Consider the following 16,033-nt stretch of genomic DNA (forward strand, 5'->3'; position numbering starts at 1 on the left):
CCGAGTACTCATTTGTGATTCTTGAAGCCAAAGAGATTTTATTACAAGTTCATTCATACATACCATAATGCGAAAAAACTTTTTCCCCGACCAAATATGTATTTGGCAGGTGCTATTCGAACGGGTGCTCTGGATTAACTACCTCAAATCTTCGACCTTTTCGCACTAAAGTTGACTAAAAGCGGGTCTTTGTATCTTTCAAAAATAAACAAGTTTTAGTTTTTCTGCGTTTTCAGACACCATGGAGTACACCGACATTTAGCTATTTCCTTACTTTGGATTTATACCATCGCATCGATCAGTTTGCGTCGAAAGTGCATGACTTATAGCGGTAGTTTATCTATTCAATAGCGTTTTTTTTTGCATGAGTTTTGACGCTATTGAATAGATAAACTACCGTTAAATGTACTCAGAAACCGGGTGGTAATATGTTTTACTATACCGCACCCAGTTAGCTATTTCAAGACGACAGCTGAGAGCTTTTTGCTGTTCAATAACATAAATAATAATCACCTAAATATTCATTGTACTCTTCAAACCATTCATTAAGCCATTTTAGTAGCTAGTAGACAGTTTAAGAGATATTTAGCGTCACGAGTTGCGCCTTCTGCAATATTTATTGTGAACTGTGCCAGTTTATTGGGGCATTACTGGAAAATTATCTTTTTGTCACTTTAAGGCTCTTTTGAGTTTCATTTAATTCATAATAAGGATAAAAACTTGGTAAAAGGCCAAAGATATCCAGTTGATATATCATTATGTTGTATTTATTCATATATCTTTCTCTTTGGCATAAGCTTTCAATAGGCAATTAAATCTTCGTAGAATCCTCCTTTTTCATGATAGAAATAATATAAATATTTCTTTACTAGCGTATCATAATAATCAGCCAAGCCTTTTCAAAATAAATCAAGCTGGACGTAATTTTTAAAATGTATTTTCTCGACGCAAAAAATGAATAAACACGTAAGATTAAAAAAGGGTTCAAGAGAAAACAAAGTACGTATGTTAACTTCATTTATTAAGTTTTTTTATCAATATAATTATATACAGTTACATTTCAAGGCCCTGTTTGAGGCAGTACGGTAGTTATAATCCACCTACAATTGCACTGGCAGCACGTTTTGGCAACTCTTGAAATATCCAGCAAATCACACTCTGCAGTCAATCATGTCAGGAGAAAAGGAAAACAACCATTTAACACATTAATATAAGCTCTCCATATATTTAACTATAGTCGTTTTTACGTTCGAAATTACAGTAATTTATGATATTTAGAGCCAGTTTTAAAGCATGCGAATAAGTATCAGATCACCTATGTACTAAGTAAAGTGACGGCAAATGTATGAAAACCACTATTGAAATACTATTTGTCAAGGTATCTCATACTAATTCAAAAGTAGTAAAACCGGCTAATACTTAGTGTTTTTAATAAATTGTGATTTTTTGTAAATTTGCTTTGGAAATGTTTTAGCTTTTCTCCTTAAGATTCATGACGACAATCTAAACTAATCATAAGACCCTCACATACACTATACAAACTTTATACACACTTTTTAGAAACTCTTACGACCGCACTTAAAAACGTCACTTAGTTTTTAAGTTTCGCCCTAAGTTTAGTTTAACTTTTCGCCTCCTAAATATAGGTTAAAGTAACAGAGACAGCATGACGTTCGCGCAATGCCGAAACGTCAAGAAAATCGAGGCAAATAATGCGTCTTGTAACTCGGGAAAGTTTCGAGAGACGTTATGTTACTTGAGCGTTACTCAGACTTGAGTGGTGTTTCTGAGTGCGACATGTATTAATATTAAACTAAGATCTATATACAATATACTTACACAAATAAGTTAGTTCAAAGTCACACTTTGATACGTAATACTTGACTAAAAGCGTTCGTTTTGTACAATTGGCTGGAGTGCATGTGACCGAACAGAGAGACAGAAATAGCCATTTCTCTTGCTTCAAATTTCTTCTTTATTTTACCTATGATAGTATTCTATGGCTGAGCAAAAGCTTCTCCCATAGACTTCCAAACCGCTCGGTTGTTGGCTGTCCCCAGAGATCCCTGTAGGAACGTGTTCAGATCTTCCTGCCATCTCCATTTGAACCTACCCCAATTTCGTCAACCATCTTCCGGCACAAATAAAGTCTGACGGAATTAGCCCATCTCTCTGGATACAATGTCTAAATATTTATTTTATTTTGAAAAGTTCCGATACAGTAATCTTTGAAAGCCTAACTAGGTCTGAAAGATCATAGTCTAATACACTGTCGTGTTACTTTATTGTCCGTCTGTCCCTCCGTTCGGTCACATGCTAGTAGAACTGCAAATTCAGATAGACATACACTAATGTAATCGACAACTGATTTACGATAGGAACTGGCCTTTAGCACCTGTGTAAACTTCATAAGACTATTTTCAACAACTATTTCATTATATTATGGTATAGCGCCCTTTATAAGTCTGAATTTGCAGCGTAATCTTTAAACTAATACGTTTGGCGTGTTATTACAATAATTGCACTAGAGGTGGGTAGTTTCTTGTGAACTGTGCGCGACGCGCGGTATTATGGCTTCTGAAACAAATTGTTTATACTTTATTATTAATACGCAATTACTAAAATTATAACAATGGTGATAAGTCAGCTGTATCTTTCTCTATATCGGTTAGTAATTGTGACGATCACACCTTATTCAAATTACGACGATTAATGTTGACTTATTAAGTTTCTTGTCAGCAAACGAAAATTTAAAAAAATCCGTGTTGTAGGTATATAGTAATATTCTATATCTATCACTAAACAAAGAACAATACATTATGTCTGTTTCTGCCCGTATTAACTTCGTTCAGAAGTTAATACGGGCGGTGCAACGCCCAGGAATGCTGTTTTCATAGTTTGTGAAGGTCATAGAAACGCTTATTACCTGTGTGAGTTGTGCTAGATGGCCAACTCAATTGTATCATGTTCGCTATGGCGGCGGGGCTAATGGCACCAGCAGTGGTTCGCGGGCGCGACGGGGGCGACGGCCCGAGGTTCGCGGGGCCCCCGCCGCCCGCAGGCGGGGCCGGCCCGGCCCGCGCCGACCTCGCACCGCGCCCGCACCGTCCGGGTTCACCGGCGTTTCTATTGTTTCTAGTGGTGCGTCGGATTCTAGTAATGCGGCACCTAGTAGATAGACAAAATAACGCTTTATAAGAAAACTGTAAATCAAATACTCATGTGGAATGAACACTTGCCAAACTGTAAGGTATTCAGGCAACCTGATCAATATATGAATAATAGCAAACAGCGACTAACATGATCAGTAATTTTAGCTCAGGGTGAGTGACCAAAACATTACATTGCCAAATGAAAGCAGCATAAGCGCTACTTCTTTTTATTTACTTATAGGAGGCTAAAAAGACAAGATGTGATGATAAACTGTGACTAATTTTTACAGCAGTAATATGTATTACATACCGGCAGCAATAGCACTGGCATTGTCAGCGGGCGCAGGCTCAGGTCTACGAGAGAGCGCGTGTCGTGAGCCGCGCGGTCGGCCGCGACGACCGCCACGGTTGCCGCGAGACACGCCCCACGTTGAATGACGAACCGCAGGGGAAAATGCTGTGGAATAAAACATACATGTTAAAAACTTAATCTAGTAACTAGAACCGATTCTTATATTACAAACTACTGTAAGATACTTGAGTCCATAAAATGTGTGTTTAATACTTTGTAATAGCATAGTACAGCCAATATGTTTTGTTTTAGCAGAGGACTATTAGTCTTTAAGTATGACTGACAACTCTTCAAAAGAAAAGAATAATGTGTACTACATATTTCGTAATTGGTTTAAAATCATTGTTAACAGAAAAAACCTAAAAAGTTAGAGATTATACTCACGTATATTAGCAGGTGTTTGCGGCGGTATATCGACCACCAAGTTGTCAGTATCATCGTCAACTTGCAGCGGACTGCCGGGCTCCGACGCCGAGTCGCGGGAACGTTTCGGCTCCACACCCACCGGTTGTTGCTGCTAACATGTACACATGGTAATACGGCGATAATGATAAAAAATAATTTATTTTAAGCTGTACAATAGCCCATTAAAACGGTTCAAATGCTACCGGCAAATGGGCATATGAACAGATCTACACAGAACTCGCTCGAACTCGTTGCGCGAAATGCAATCAAAATGGTTGTTTAAGCAAAGACGGTATATGTATACTTACAACAGGAGGCAGAATTCCCATTTTCCTTTTCCGTTCTCTTTCTTCCATCATCTTCTTCTCTTCAGACTTTTGACGATCTGTAAAAAAACACAAAATAAAAAAATCATTTTGACACTATATAGATAAAAATAAGTTATAAAACGGGCTTGTGTAATCAACTTACATTTGAGCTCAATTTCTTCGTCGTCCAACAACAACGAAACTACTTCTTTTGGTTTCAAAGTGTCTGGTTTGAAATTACCGCCACTGATAACCATTCTTTGAATCTGAAATATTGACATTGTTTATATTCTTAATAACATTCTTTTATACATATGGTGCTAAAGCTACAGAACTGAAATTAATGTAGAGAAACTAAAAGACAACAAATCAATGATTTTATGAAAACAAAAAACTCTGTAGATGTGTTTTCAACAGAGAGATGCAAAACAGTACACACAAATAACGAGTTAGGAAATAACGGATTATACTATTGCTGTCTCACTCTATTCGTAAGCAACTCACCTCACTCTTTTCCCTCGCCCTCTGCATAATCCTCTCCTCAATAGTGCCCTTACATATCAGCCTGTACACGGTGACTTGCTTGGTCTGTCCCAGGCGATGTGCTCGGTCCATAGCCTGCTGGTCCACGGTGGGGTTCCAGTCGGAGTCGTAGAAGATGACCGTGTCGGCTGCGGTGAGGTTGATGCCGAGACCACCAGCTCGAGTTGATAGGAGGAATACGAAGATGTCTGTGCGAGCCTGGTGAAAAAGAAATTTCGATTTAAAATCTTTAGATTTTTTTTTTGTGAGAAGCTAGTTTAAATCTGTGTGAGCGTCAAGCAAACAAGGTATAATTAATTCTTATTTTTTAGGTGAGACTTTTGGATAGGTTTGTAATATATATATGTAATATAATAGGTTATGGTGAAGAGGCTAGTTTACCCGACACTTGAGCAGAGAATAACATGAAAACAGGCTTTTAACAAAATTTGGTTATAACGGAGCTTTTATCTATAAATAGTTGTGACATATTTATATACCTGAAAATCTGCAACCATGTCTCGTCTAGCAGAAATCTTGCTGGAGCCATCCAGTCTCATATATTTGTGTTTACGATGCCACATGTATTCCTATAAAAAATAGAAAAGATTTATTATTATTACATAAACATACATTTCAACTTTATTTTTATAATTCTAGAAATGTATTAAAGTAATAAGTGGCCTGGCTTACTTCTAATAAGTCGATCATCTTGGTCATTTGACTGTAGATGAGTACCCTGTGTCCGCGTTCCTTGAGCCTTCTTAGTAACGAGTCGAGCGCTGTTAACTTGCCCGCATCGCTTACTAATTGATTTTTATCTAAAAACATACATAATACGTAATTATTGAGAACTTGATAGCGGAAATGTATATATTAAATTTCCTACTGAAGACATGACACTGGATTGTGAATAAAACGCATAAATTTTAAGACAGGTTAAGTTTAATATTAAACGTATTCTTCGAGACAATGATTAAAGAACATAACAGAAACACGGTTACAGGCTGAAATGGCTAATATATCATTAAATGTGTTACTAAATAATTAAATTAGGTGGTAAATAAACAGTTAACATAGGCAGTAAGCACATACCCGGCACTTGCAGAGAAGCCCAGCCCCAGGGCGGCCTGGCACTAGCCGCTAGAGACGACACGCATCGCCAGCCCTCCGCGCTGTCGGCGTGCGCGTGGCGCGTGACGTGGTAGGCGTGGCGCCGGCACGACGCGAACACGCCGCGCGTGCCCGTGCACACCTGCACGAACATGTACGTTGAATATCAGTCTCAGTTAATTCATTACAAGTCGTAGTTTGACATGAAAACCAGCTTTGCACTGGTTTAAAAAAGGCGCCGAACGATATGTAAATTTATTCTATAAACGAAAAATGTATGAATATGAAAATTAATTTAGTACACAAGACTAAGAAAAGTAATACAATAAATAACAATTGAGAAGGTGGAATTTGACTGAGCTAGTAATGAATGGACAGGCGTGTAAGTTAAAGGAAAGGGGCTATAATGACTGACTGTTTGTATCTCATATATTTGCTCTTGAAAGCCGAAAACCGCAGATACTGAACAGACTATCGAGACAAATGTAAGTTAGTTGTATATCAAAGTATAATGTATAGATTAATAAGTTACCTTCTGTTGCGCCGTATACAAGAAAGTGGGCAGTGTAGTGGGCATTTCGTAGTACACGACCGGCGGTCGCTCCACGTGTGGTACGTCTGGCACTTCCATCGGTTGTACGGGAATCACGCCGCCTTCTTCCGTCTTTATCTCGCTTAACATTTCCGTCTAGGAAACAAAAAGTAAATATAACTTATCCAATACATAACAATATTTAAGCTTTGAACCAATTAGGAGATGGTTTTCAAATAACCAGTATATTAATAAATCATTGAATAGTTTAATGAGGGGTTATTTCATTGTTAAATAATCACTGTTTCGGTTACAAACAATGAATATAGCTCAAAAGTTACTTTAGCAGTTATAGAATCAAACAAATTGCGAATCATTTAATTACCTGTCCTTCTTTTTCTCGCTGGTTCCTCACTCGCATAGCTTTGTGTTCGATAGTTTCCGGAATGTAGTGTATCGTGTGTTCCGTATGCGTGTAGAAGGGACCACCTAAAAAATCATTCAATTTAATTGTAATTTATTACAGAGTGTACAGAAAGGAAGAAGAATTTTTTGAATCCTCCAGTGTTTCCTAATATTTTTTTGGCATAGTAAGTAAGTACAATTAAAATTTACAAGAAATAATATAATTAAAATACATGCTCTTACCTTGCACCCACAACGGATCAGTAAACAAAATCTCACTCCACATCAAACTATCTTCCTTTCTCTTTCGAAACGTATCTCCATCGGGGCACACGAGCAGCATATCTTTGCTACTCACTCTATCATAGTAATTTACGCATATATCTGTCTCTGTCTCCACTTCCTCTGTCGGCTCTTGTTTGATGTCACTGGTTAAAGATTTGTACCACCAATAGTGACGGTGGCGGAGCTTCTCGTATTTGTTGAGGCAATTTTCTATGTGTTGCATTCTGAAATATAGGAAGTAGTTTTAGTGAAACAATGAGAGTCATTAAGTTATTTTTTTTAAATATTTATTAGACTATTTGAAAAATGCATCACTTGAATTAAAAAAAAATCATTTTTTACACAGCCATATCGCTACTATAAATCGTACTCAACCAAGTTAGTCGTAAATAGGCCGACTATTGGTATAAATAAGGTATTATAACCTTTAATTTTGAATCGCGTTTAAGACCCGTTACATTATAATATTATGGCGACTATCGACAGTAAGGTAACCGTTTTGTAATACTAGTTTCTTTGGAAACACAAGCAAGCTTCATTTTTATAGTTTTCAAAAACAGTATCATTGTATACTTAACTTAATAAACAACTAAAATACTTACGCAAAAAGCCAGCCACACAGCATAATCTTATACAACTCCATAGGCGAGAGATCCATCAGCCTCATGAAAGCGAAACACCCATTATTTTCCAATCTCCCCTCTCTTTCCTCCCCATTTACACTATTCTGTACATATTCAGGCGTTAGTATAGACAGTTTGTTGTACAATAAATGTCGTTTAGAAGGTATTGATCGAACGAGGATGCACTCATCGGCTAGTAGTTTAGGTATGTGGTAGTCGTCGACTTGCATCGCGAAGGGAGATTTCACGTCACGACGTTCGAATAGTTCTGGGTGATTGCAAACCTGGGAAAAGAGAATAGTGTGTTATTAAACGAAACAATAACTGGTAAATAAGTCAGTTCTCTCGTGATTTTCACAGAGTAAATAGTTGTATTTGCGGGCAAATGCAATGTTTACAGTAGCGTTACCATTTTTATAGCCTGAGGTTTTGGCCGATATACATTTTTTTGCCGCGGATTTTTTTTGTTTGGGTATCGAGCTCACGACATTATGTACAATGCCAATGACATACAAGCACTCAAGGAACATAACATAGTTGCAGTTATTAAAATCATGTACAAAGTATACAATACTCTATCATTATATTCTTAAAATGCACAAAAACAAAATGGGTCCTAACCACAAAAATAATCAGTCAAGAATGTACTGACTCACCTTCCTAAACTGCATAACCAAGTTCATAAGATTAGACGTAAAGTTTTTATCAACATTGTGTCCCGACTCAGCTCCAACAGAGTAATGCAGCAGTTCTTCTATCTTAATCTTCTTCTTCAACGCAATGTATAGTAACTTCTGTCTGATAGTGAGGGGGCAATGCACCATGATCTCTATTTTATCTGATAGTTCGTTTTCCACGTCTTTTTTTATACGTCGTAACATGAACGGTTTTAGTATCATATGTAGGCGGGATAAATGTTCTGAAAAGATATAATTAAGATTAAAGTCGTTCCTAAAGCAGAAAGTTTATAATGTATTTTCTATGATATCGGGCAGATATCCGGCCTCCGGCCTTTCGAGCAACTATCTGGTGTCCAGCTAAATCGGCGTCCTAATTTATCCGACCGGATAACAAAGGCCTATCCACTATCCGGTCTGATACTAGGAAAAAAGCCAGATAACAAAAAACTAAGCAGCGGAATACCAGATTTAGAACAGCAAAATGTTCATGGCATCTTTTACCAATGTAGTCAAGTCATAAACTCATAATATACATCATAATACGGTATTATAAAATACAATTTACTTGTATATGTACTTACTCTCATCAATCGTGCTTTTATTCTCGGCGTGACTCTCAATGTCTTTAGAGAACCATTCATTGAACTCTTCGTGCGAGTCAAATAACGTCGGCATTATGAAATGCAACAGTGCCCATAATTCTGCCATACTGTTTTGAATTGGAGTACCTGTAGAAAAGACAATAATAACATTAACCCACAATTGTCTTACAGCTAATCAGGTCTACTATCGTAATGAGATAAGACTAAGTATTAGATCTCAGTCCACCATATTAAGTGACAGTGCCAGTCAAAATAGTTTCATGTAACTTAACATTTTCCAATAAATTAATTACTTCTAAATGTTGTTGTTCATGACGTAAAATTTGTATTAGAAAAATTTCTGTCACCTTTTGCATAATATCGATGTCTTACCCTAGACAGATTTAATGCAATACTTGAGCTAGTGTTAATGCTGTAGTAACTCAAATTTAACACTAAATAATTTTGAGACTCTTCAAACAATACATACCAGACAACAACAACCGGTTTCTACAACTGAAACCGAGCAGCAACTTCCACCTCATACTGGCCGAGCTCTTAATAGCCTGAGCTTCGTCCAGTATCATGTACTGCCACGACACTCTGTTCAAGTACTTAAGATCGGAGACGACTATTTGATATGACGTCACAACCACGTGGAACGCCGCCTGCCGCGTGTGTAGGTCTTTGCGCTCCCAGAATTGACGGAGGATTTTACGTTCGGACGGACTGCCCCAATATGGCACCTAGAAATAAAAATAAAATATTGTAATTCGTAAACAGGAAAACACTTCATATTAGTACGAAAGAGTGAGTGATTGTCGTGCAGAGGTCTCAGGTTTAAATTTCTGGGTTGGTATAAAAGAAACTCGGTTCCCGGCAAGGAATTCCCATTACTACGTAGAATATAGTAGAACGTAGAACATAGGTCACCATACTTCAGAGTGAAATATACATTATATCCTGCGCCTGAAAAACTGTTATCGTGCTGTCGGTCTACCGTCCCAAAATGTGATAATCATGCAGGTACTTATAATTGGCTACTGGACACCAACTGAACAGTTATCTTCTTTCTATGAAACCATTCACGACCAAATATAAGTTGAGACATTATTATATACTTACAACTTTAAAATCAGGTACAAATCTCTGCATCTCCTGCTGCCAGTTGTGCAGAGTGGAGGCTGGGGAGACGACGAGGAAGGGTCCCCACACTCCTAGTCTTTCAGCCACGTGACATAGAAACGCTATGCACTGGACTGTCTTGCCTAGACCCATCTCGTCGGCTAGGATACCACTGATACCCTGAGAAAGAAGAACACACATAAAATTACTGTTATAGCGCGAAGTAAGACTAATATTTATTTGTCATTTAGTTTAGCATCATGTAAGAATTAAATTAAGATTGTCGACAAAGGCGACACTGATGTCATTTGCCAAAGATCGTGGAGAAGATTAACACATGAAACAAAAAGTTATTTCGTGTCTGTTTTGGCAGACCAAAATATACTCTTTGAGGAGACTAATAAATATTATATTTGCTTTAACGGTCGAATGCAGAGCCAACATTGAATTATAAAAGATTCTCAAAGATATTTCTGTCTCAAAAATAGTCGAGAAAGTGTCGTACACGGCATAATTTTATGCATATTCAAAAAATATTAATAATACCACAAACCTGATCATACAAATTGGCAAGCCAGTTCATGCCTTTCAGTTGGTATCCTTTCAGCGTACCGCGGAATATAGCAGGCTGGTCATAGTCCCCAGTCCGGCGCGCGTCGTCCCCAGCCGCCTCGGGCTCGGGCTCCTCAGGCGCGGGCGCCGCGCTGCCGCGGGACGAGTCGAACTGTAGCGTGCGAGCTCGCTCCGCGCGGAATGCTTCACGAGCGTTGCGGGATGCACGGGCTTTCATTGCTTCACTGTAAAGGAATGGTTTGGTTTGTTACTTTTCAGCTTATGTTTGTTGTTTTTTATATGGTGAGAATATAAGATCGATAACGTATTAGGAATGACACTGGAGAAAATGATACTGATTTATAAAATGCCTAAAAAACATATCTATTAAAAGGTGTCTATTATGCACAACTTCTAATTCGTCAGTCATTTTATAAAACTTTTAAACATGCTCAAATCAAACCTCTGGTCAATGACCTTAGTTACTTGATGTTTCGGCCGAGTTAAATAATGCAGAAACGCATAGATAATACCCAGTATCAGATCTCACTTCTTCTTATCGTAGGATTAGCGGTCAACTTAGGGTCAAAGTAGTTCAAGCCTCTTAGAGGCCTTTGACGTGGCTTAACGACTGTCTTAACAGACAATAAAGTTTGCTTTACCGATAGATTGTTTAACGACCAGTGAGCACAACTTGCTTACACTTACCTATCATAATGATCAATAGCTGCAAGTCTAGGATCTCTATCCTCGTCGAGCTGCCTCAAGATCCTGTCAGCGCCGCAGTCGCCATCGTCGCCCGCGTTCATCTTACGTTGCATGAAGTGAGCGTACAGTTCCGTTTGAGTGATTAAGAAGTTTAGCTTGCGACGTTGGCGTTTCGCTTCCATTAGTTCTACGTCCATCTATGAAGAAAAATAATGCCGGTTAGTCAACTACAAAAAAACTGCTTGGTATAAGTTAAAGGTATAGATAACAATATCAAATGATACAGGTACTGTATAAGATTGTCTTGCCACTGTCAGATAAGTAATGGATAACTTAGCATGCAATTTTTTTAAGTTTTAAACATTTTCTTTTACTAATCTACAGGACATCACTACATACTCATTCGTAGTGGAGCAAACGGGACTATATTACTACCATAAAATTGTATGGAAATGAAACTGAATACATTTCTGTTCTTGATTTCTTAAAATAACACAGATAGCAATCAAGATCTGAATGTAGCCAGGTGAAATTAGTACTAGAAATAAAATATTGTATTTAACTTTACCTTTCTCTGTTCCTCCGCCTCTCTCTCCATACGTCGCCTGGTCTCTCTCTCGGCGCGGTCGTATCTCCTCCAGTACGCTTGCATCTCACGACTGAGACGCTTACACCGCCATACTGTTTCCTTCATGTTCTTTTGTGACTGTGAAAGAATAAGATTAACAAAATTAGACATGAACCTACAAACTTTTTTTCTAATTTTACAAATTTAACACCCTGTGGTGGTCTTGTCCCTATGGTATATATTACCCGGAATTCAAAATGCGCTTTAGAGTTGGTCAAAAGGAGTAATATTTTAGCATGTTATACCAAATTTTTTTAGACCCACACAATACTAATAAATAACTGTTTTATACGACGGAATGTCTTTTTCAAATAAAAAGTGTAAACAATTAAAATATTCTCTTATTACATCATTTCGGAAGGGAATTTATAAAATTATACTATTGAAATCATGGTTACCTGCATAGCAATATGCCTCCAATGTTTACAGCACAGAGTAGCCAGTCGTTTTCTCTGCAGCATCACCTCTCTGTGAGTAGCTGTTCTTGCTCTTTGTACCTTGCCCAGCTCTTTCTTGACTAGGAGCAGCCAGTGGCGACGTCTGCGAGCCGTCAGAGCTTCTGGACTTTTTAGAGTTGACAACTTTTTACGACCCCTGAAAAAGAGCATATCTTTTTTAATAAAAAAAATACGTGTTCATAGTGAATTTAGAAGCAACTTGTATTCATCATTGGTAGAAATAAATGAGTATTGTATTGTCATACAACATGTAGTGTGAGGGAAGGGGAAGGGGAAGGGTTTCAGTGAAAGTAGGTGGCGCTAGTGAGTTGCGAGGTGTGTTCTATTTTCTTTTATGTTTTTTTAACTTACCTAACTCCAGGCTTTTCAGTTGAAATACTGTATTCGTCGTTATCATTCTCTTCCTTCAAATTACGTAGTTGCTCTTCCCAATCTACGCCATCAGGCTAAAAAAGTAAAACAAATCATTTAGAGTTATAGAGGAAATGTACATGATTTTAGGTTTTTTAATATTGATAAAATCTATAGGCAATTCTTGATAAGATTTTTTTAAGTAATCATAACTAACTTTATTGCTGTGTTAAGGAATGTAGGTTGTCTGTATATTATGTATATTTTTCACAACTTATCTCTATCAAAAATGCTTAGGTACAGTATCATTTGAGGCATTAACATAATTATAAAATAAAATAAGACATGACATACCAAATCATTCCCATCATTAATTCTAGAATCTCTAACTCGGCCTCTCCTGGCTTTGTGCATGCCTCTAGTAGAGCCCCTCTCTGACGGTCTACCGCGGCGCCCTCTGGTTGATGGTGGTGGTACTACTGGACGACTGATACGACGCTCTGGGTAGCGGTCTACGGTGGACAATAGACCTGCGCCGTAGTACATGTAGCGGGAATTCTGGAAAACATGTTTAAATTGTCATGAAATGTACGAGTATTGACAAAATGTATGATTTAAGTTCTGTTTTTCATATTTATGACATTTGTGACTGCTAAAACTATTACCTCATTGATTCTACATTCCATTAGACACTTTTTGGAAAATTTTCAACAGCTAGTCTTAGTCTTGCTAATGTTTTACTATATTGTAGTCAATTACATAACTCAAAAGTAAATCTTTGATAAAGATATGGCTTTATTCATACAGCCATCAATAGCAAACTCTTTACTAATGTGATTTAATGAGTGTACTTGTGACAATAAATTTTTTACAATTTTTTTTTTCTTAAATTACATTTTATTGTCAAAAGTACACTCATTCCAAGGAAACCTATTAAATTAGAATAAGTCCAACTTACCCCAGGATCTTTGTAATATTTCTTAGCATATCTATTTCTAAATTTCCTCTCTTTGAGCATCCTTTGTATCCTCAACTCTTTACCAACGGGAGATTCTTCATCACTAGATGTGTCAGATCCTGATGATAGCAGGACATCTCTCAACCATTCTCTTTCTTCACCCACTGAACTGAAGTTGTATAGTCGAAGACGGTCATTTTGACGTTCTGAAAAGAAACCAAATATTTATCATCAGCAGTCAGTATTCATCAACAGTTTAAAGTTTAAAATCATTGAGTAGTTTGATAATTAGTTTAAGATTTAAAAGTACAGAGAATTTTGCTTTTAAAAAGGTGAGACATATATAATAAAATAATTTTGCCTACAATCAAGGGTGTATTAAATGTTTAAATTCAGATATACCCTTTGAGTTTTAGAAGTAAAAATAACTGCTATAATAATGATAAAGTAGGCAGTGTAAGTGCATTGCATTGATGTGAAAAGGTACATGAAAGAGGTAAATGTAATGTAGATTAGTGGACTACTATTATATGTTGAAAAAATGTTTATAATATATCAAACCTACTTTATAATACAATCTACCAGTCACAAACCTTTTCCAAATACAATAAATTTGTATAATTTGATAATGAATTAAATTAGATCATCAGAGAATAATCTTATAATGATATTAATATTTGATAACTGACGTTTCTGGCTAGTTTATATTATCATATTAATGTTAATTGATGCTCAGAAACCAGTAGAGATGTTGTAATGATAATATCAATAAGTGTACTTGTATTATATCACTTCGAAAGTTTAAGTTTGTCCTTCAAGCATTTGTTTATACATTCAGATTAACCTATCAATTACCTTATCATTATCATAACATACCTTGTTTTGTAGTGACAACCCCATGAAGTATGCGGTCTCCTTTTGACAACTCGTTGCCGATGGACTTGGCGTCGGAGTCATCCTCACTAGCTCCAGAAGCAACATCTGAGGTCAATATCCTCTCCACTTGGTTCACGAACGGGCGCACGTCTAAGGCGGCTTCCAGCCTCTGTATATGAACGGGTCTAGCAACCTCATGTCGTTTCAGCACCGTTTTTCCCACTAACTTATCAGACATGATATCGAAACCTGCAAATAACACAACATTCTATGTACCAAATCGAGCGATGAGTAAGACCTTAATAATAAGACTAAATCGCATTTTTCGCAGTAAAAAAGAAACAAAACAGCAACGAATGTGTGATAATCGACACCGCAACGCGACTATCACACAAGAATCGCGAATATTTCGAATATCATTTCCACCGCCGAGGGCACTTTGTGCAAAGTTGAACTTACACGAATTTTGACTCCCTCGCCTTGATTACTTAACACAAAATTCCATAGCATTCACAAAATGGCGCACGAGAATATTCGACAAATCGCTGTCAATGTCGCCGCCCGAGCGGCGCAAATAACTACTCATTTCGTATTTGAGCTTGAAAAAACACGAACCCGCCATAATTGAGGAAGTTGAACAACTAACTGTATTGAATCTTGGTCTCGCTATTGGTTGAAAATATATTTTCTTCTTCTCTAGCCAATGGTAAGATACTTTGATTTTCAAAACACCAATCGGGAGCGATTATTTGACTAAAAACAACTAACGGCAATTGAGAACAAAGTCAGCTGTCAAATTTTTATGCGTTCAGAATACACCACAAGAAAATACAAAGTAACATACAAAGGAGCGTTGCTTTTTCTTTATTTTTTTAATTGATAATCAACAAATTATCACTATTTGACTTAAATATAACAACTTTATTTTAGTGGTTTCATTTTTTCTTTTACTCGTTTTAGTACAACTCTTTACCGGTTTACCGTTTAATCGAAAGTATTGACGAGTGACGACACTATTGAAGCCGCCACTTTTTGTTACAATCCAAGAATAGGTACCTAGGTAGTACTCCCCTCCAGCCACAAAGCTATTTCTTGCGCAAATATAAAAGCCTCACGAGTGTTTCACTAGGAAAGTTATTTTTCTCTGATAATAGTTTCAAAAAATATTTTGGTATGAAAATTGAGTCAACAATTTTCATCTTATGAAACATTAGCGGCTCTGGCCGCCTTTAATTTAGGTAAAATAAAAATTAAAAGAAAAATAAACCGTTGCTTCCCCGATTCAATGTTATTATACATATTTAAGCTCCCGTCGCATCACCTTCTGCCAAAAGGTTTAAGAAAACAGGAAAGTGTTTTATCATTTGCACCAAACTCTCTCTCGCTACCACTATATATAAAAACAGAAACGTTTTCTGT

The 16,033-nt window shown here is 37.1% G+C and overlaps 1 protein-coding gene across 2 annotated transcripts; it reads right to left on the reverse strand.

Annotated features, from left to right (window-relative positions):
* Positions 1–1,004: 1,004 nt before the first annotated feature.
* Positions 1,005–15,237, reverse strand: Ino80 (chromatin-remodeling ATPase INO80). 2 transcript variants are annotated; one of them, XM_076128495.1, is made up of 27 exons: positions 15,074–15,237; positions 14,615–14,863; positions 13,739–13,944; positions 13,135–13,338; positions 12,781–12,875; positions 12,370–12,565; positions 11,912–12,049; positions 11,344–11,540; positions 10,637–10,880; positions 10,084–10,263; positions 9,449–9,704; positions 8,959–9,105; positions 8,354–8,616; positions 7,677–7,981; positions 7,033–7,298; positions 6,770–6,873; positions 6,385–6,540; positions 5,835–5,994; positions 5,433–5,560; positions 5,240–5,329; positions 4,722–4,958; positions 4,381–4,483; positions 4,218–4,294; positions 3,889–4,018; positions 3,463–3,609; positions 2,927–3,168; positions 1,005–2,577 (listed from the first exon to the last, which is right to left on the reverse strand). In XM_076128495.1, exons 2-26 carry the CDS (start codon positions 14,850–14,852, stop codon positions 2,972–2,974), a joined length of 4,464 nt encoding a protein of 1,487 aa, XP_075984610.1. In that variant the 5' UTR covers positions 14,853–14,863; positions 15,074–15,237; the 3' UTR covers positions 1,005–2,577; positions 2,927–2,971. The 2 variants fall into 2 exon arrangements, with proteins under 2 accessions (XP_075984610.1, XP_075984609.1); XM_076128494.1 differs by having other exon boundaries at positions 3,889–4,021.
* Between the last annotated feature and the right edge of the window lie 796 nt (positions 15,238–16,033).

This window comes from Anticarsia gemmatalis, chromosome 21 (genome assembly GCF_050436995.1).
Source record: "Anticarsia gemmatalis isolate Benzon Research Colony breed Stoneville strain chromosome 21, ilAntGemm2 primary, whole genome shotgun sequence".
NCBI classification, from domain to species: Eukaryota; Metazoa; Arthropoda; class Insecta; order Lepidoptera; family Erebidae; genus Anticarsia; species Anticarsia gemmatalis.

Bases quoted from the DNA above. Each gene is read 5' to 3' on its own strand.
- Ino80 (XM_076128494.1), bottom strand. From the start codon at position 14,852: ATGTCTGATAAGTTAGTGGGAAAAACGGTGCTGAAACGACATGAGGTT. The intron at 10,264-10,636 runs GTTTGTGGTATT...CTTCTTTCTCAG, and splicing joins TTGCCAATTTGTATGATCAG to GGTATCAGTGGTATCCTAGC. The intron at 5,330-5,432 runs GTAAGCCAGGCC...TATTTTTTATAG, and splicing joins AGATGATCGACTTATTAGAA to GAATACATGTGGCATCGTAA.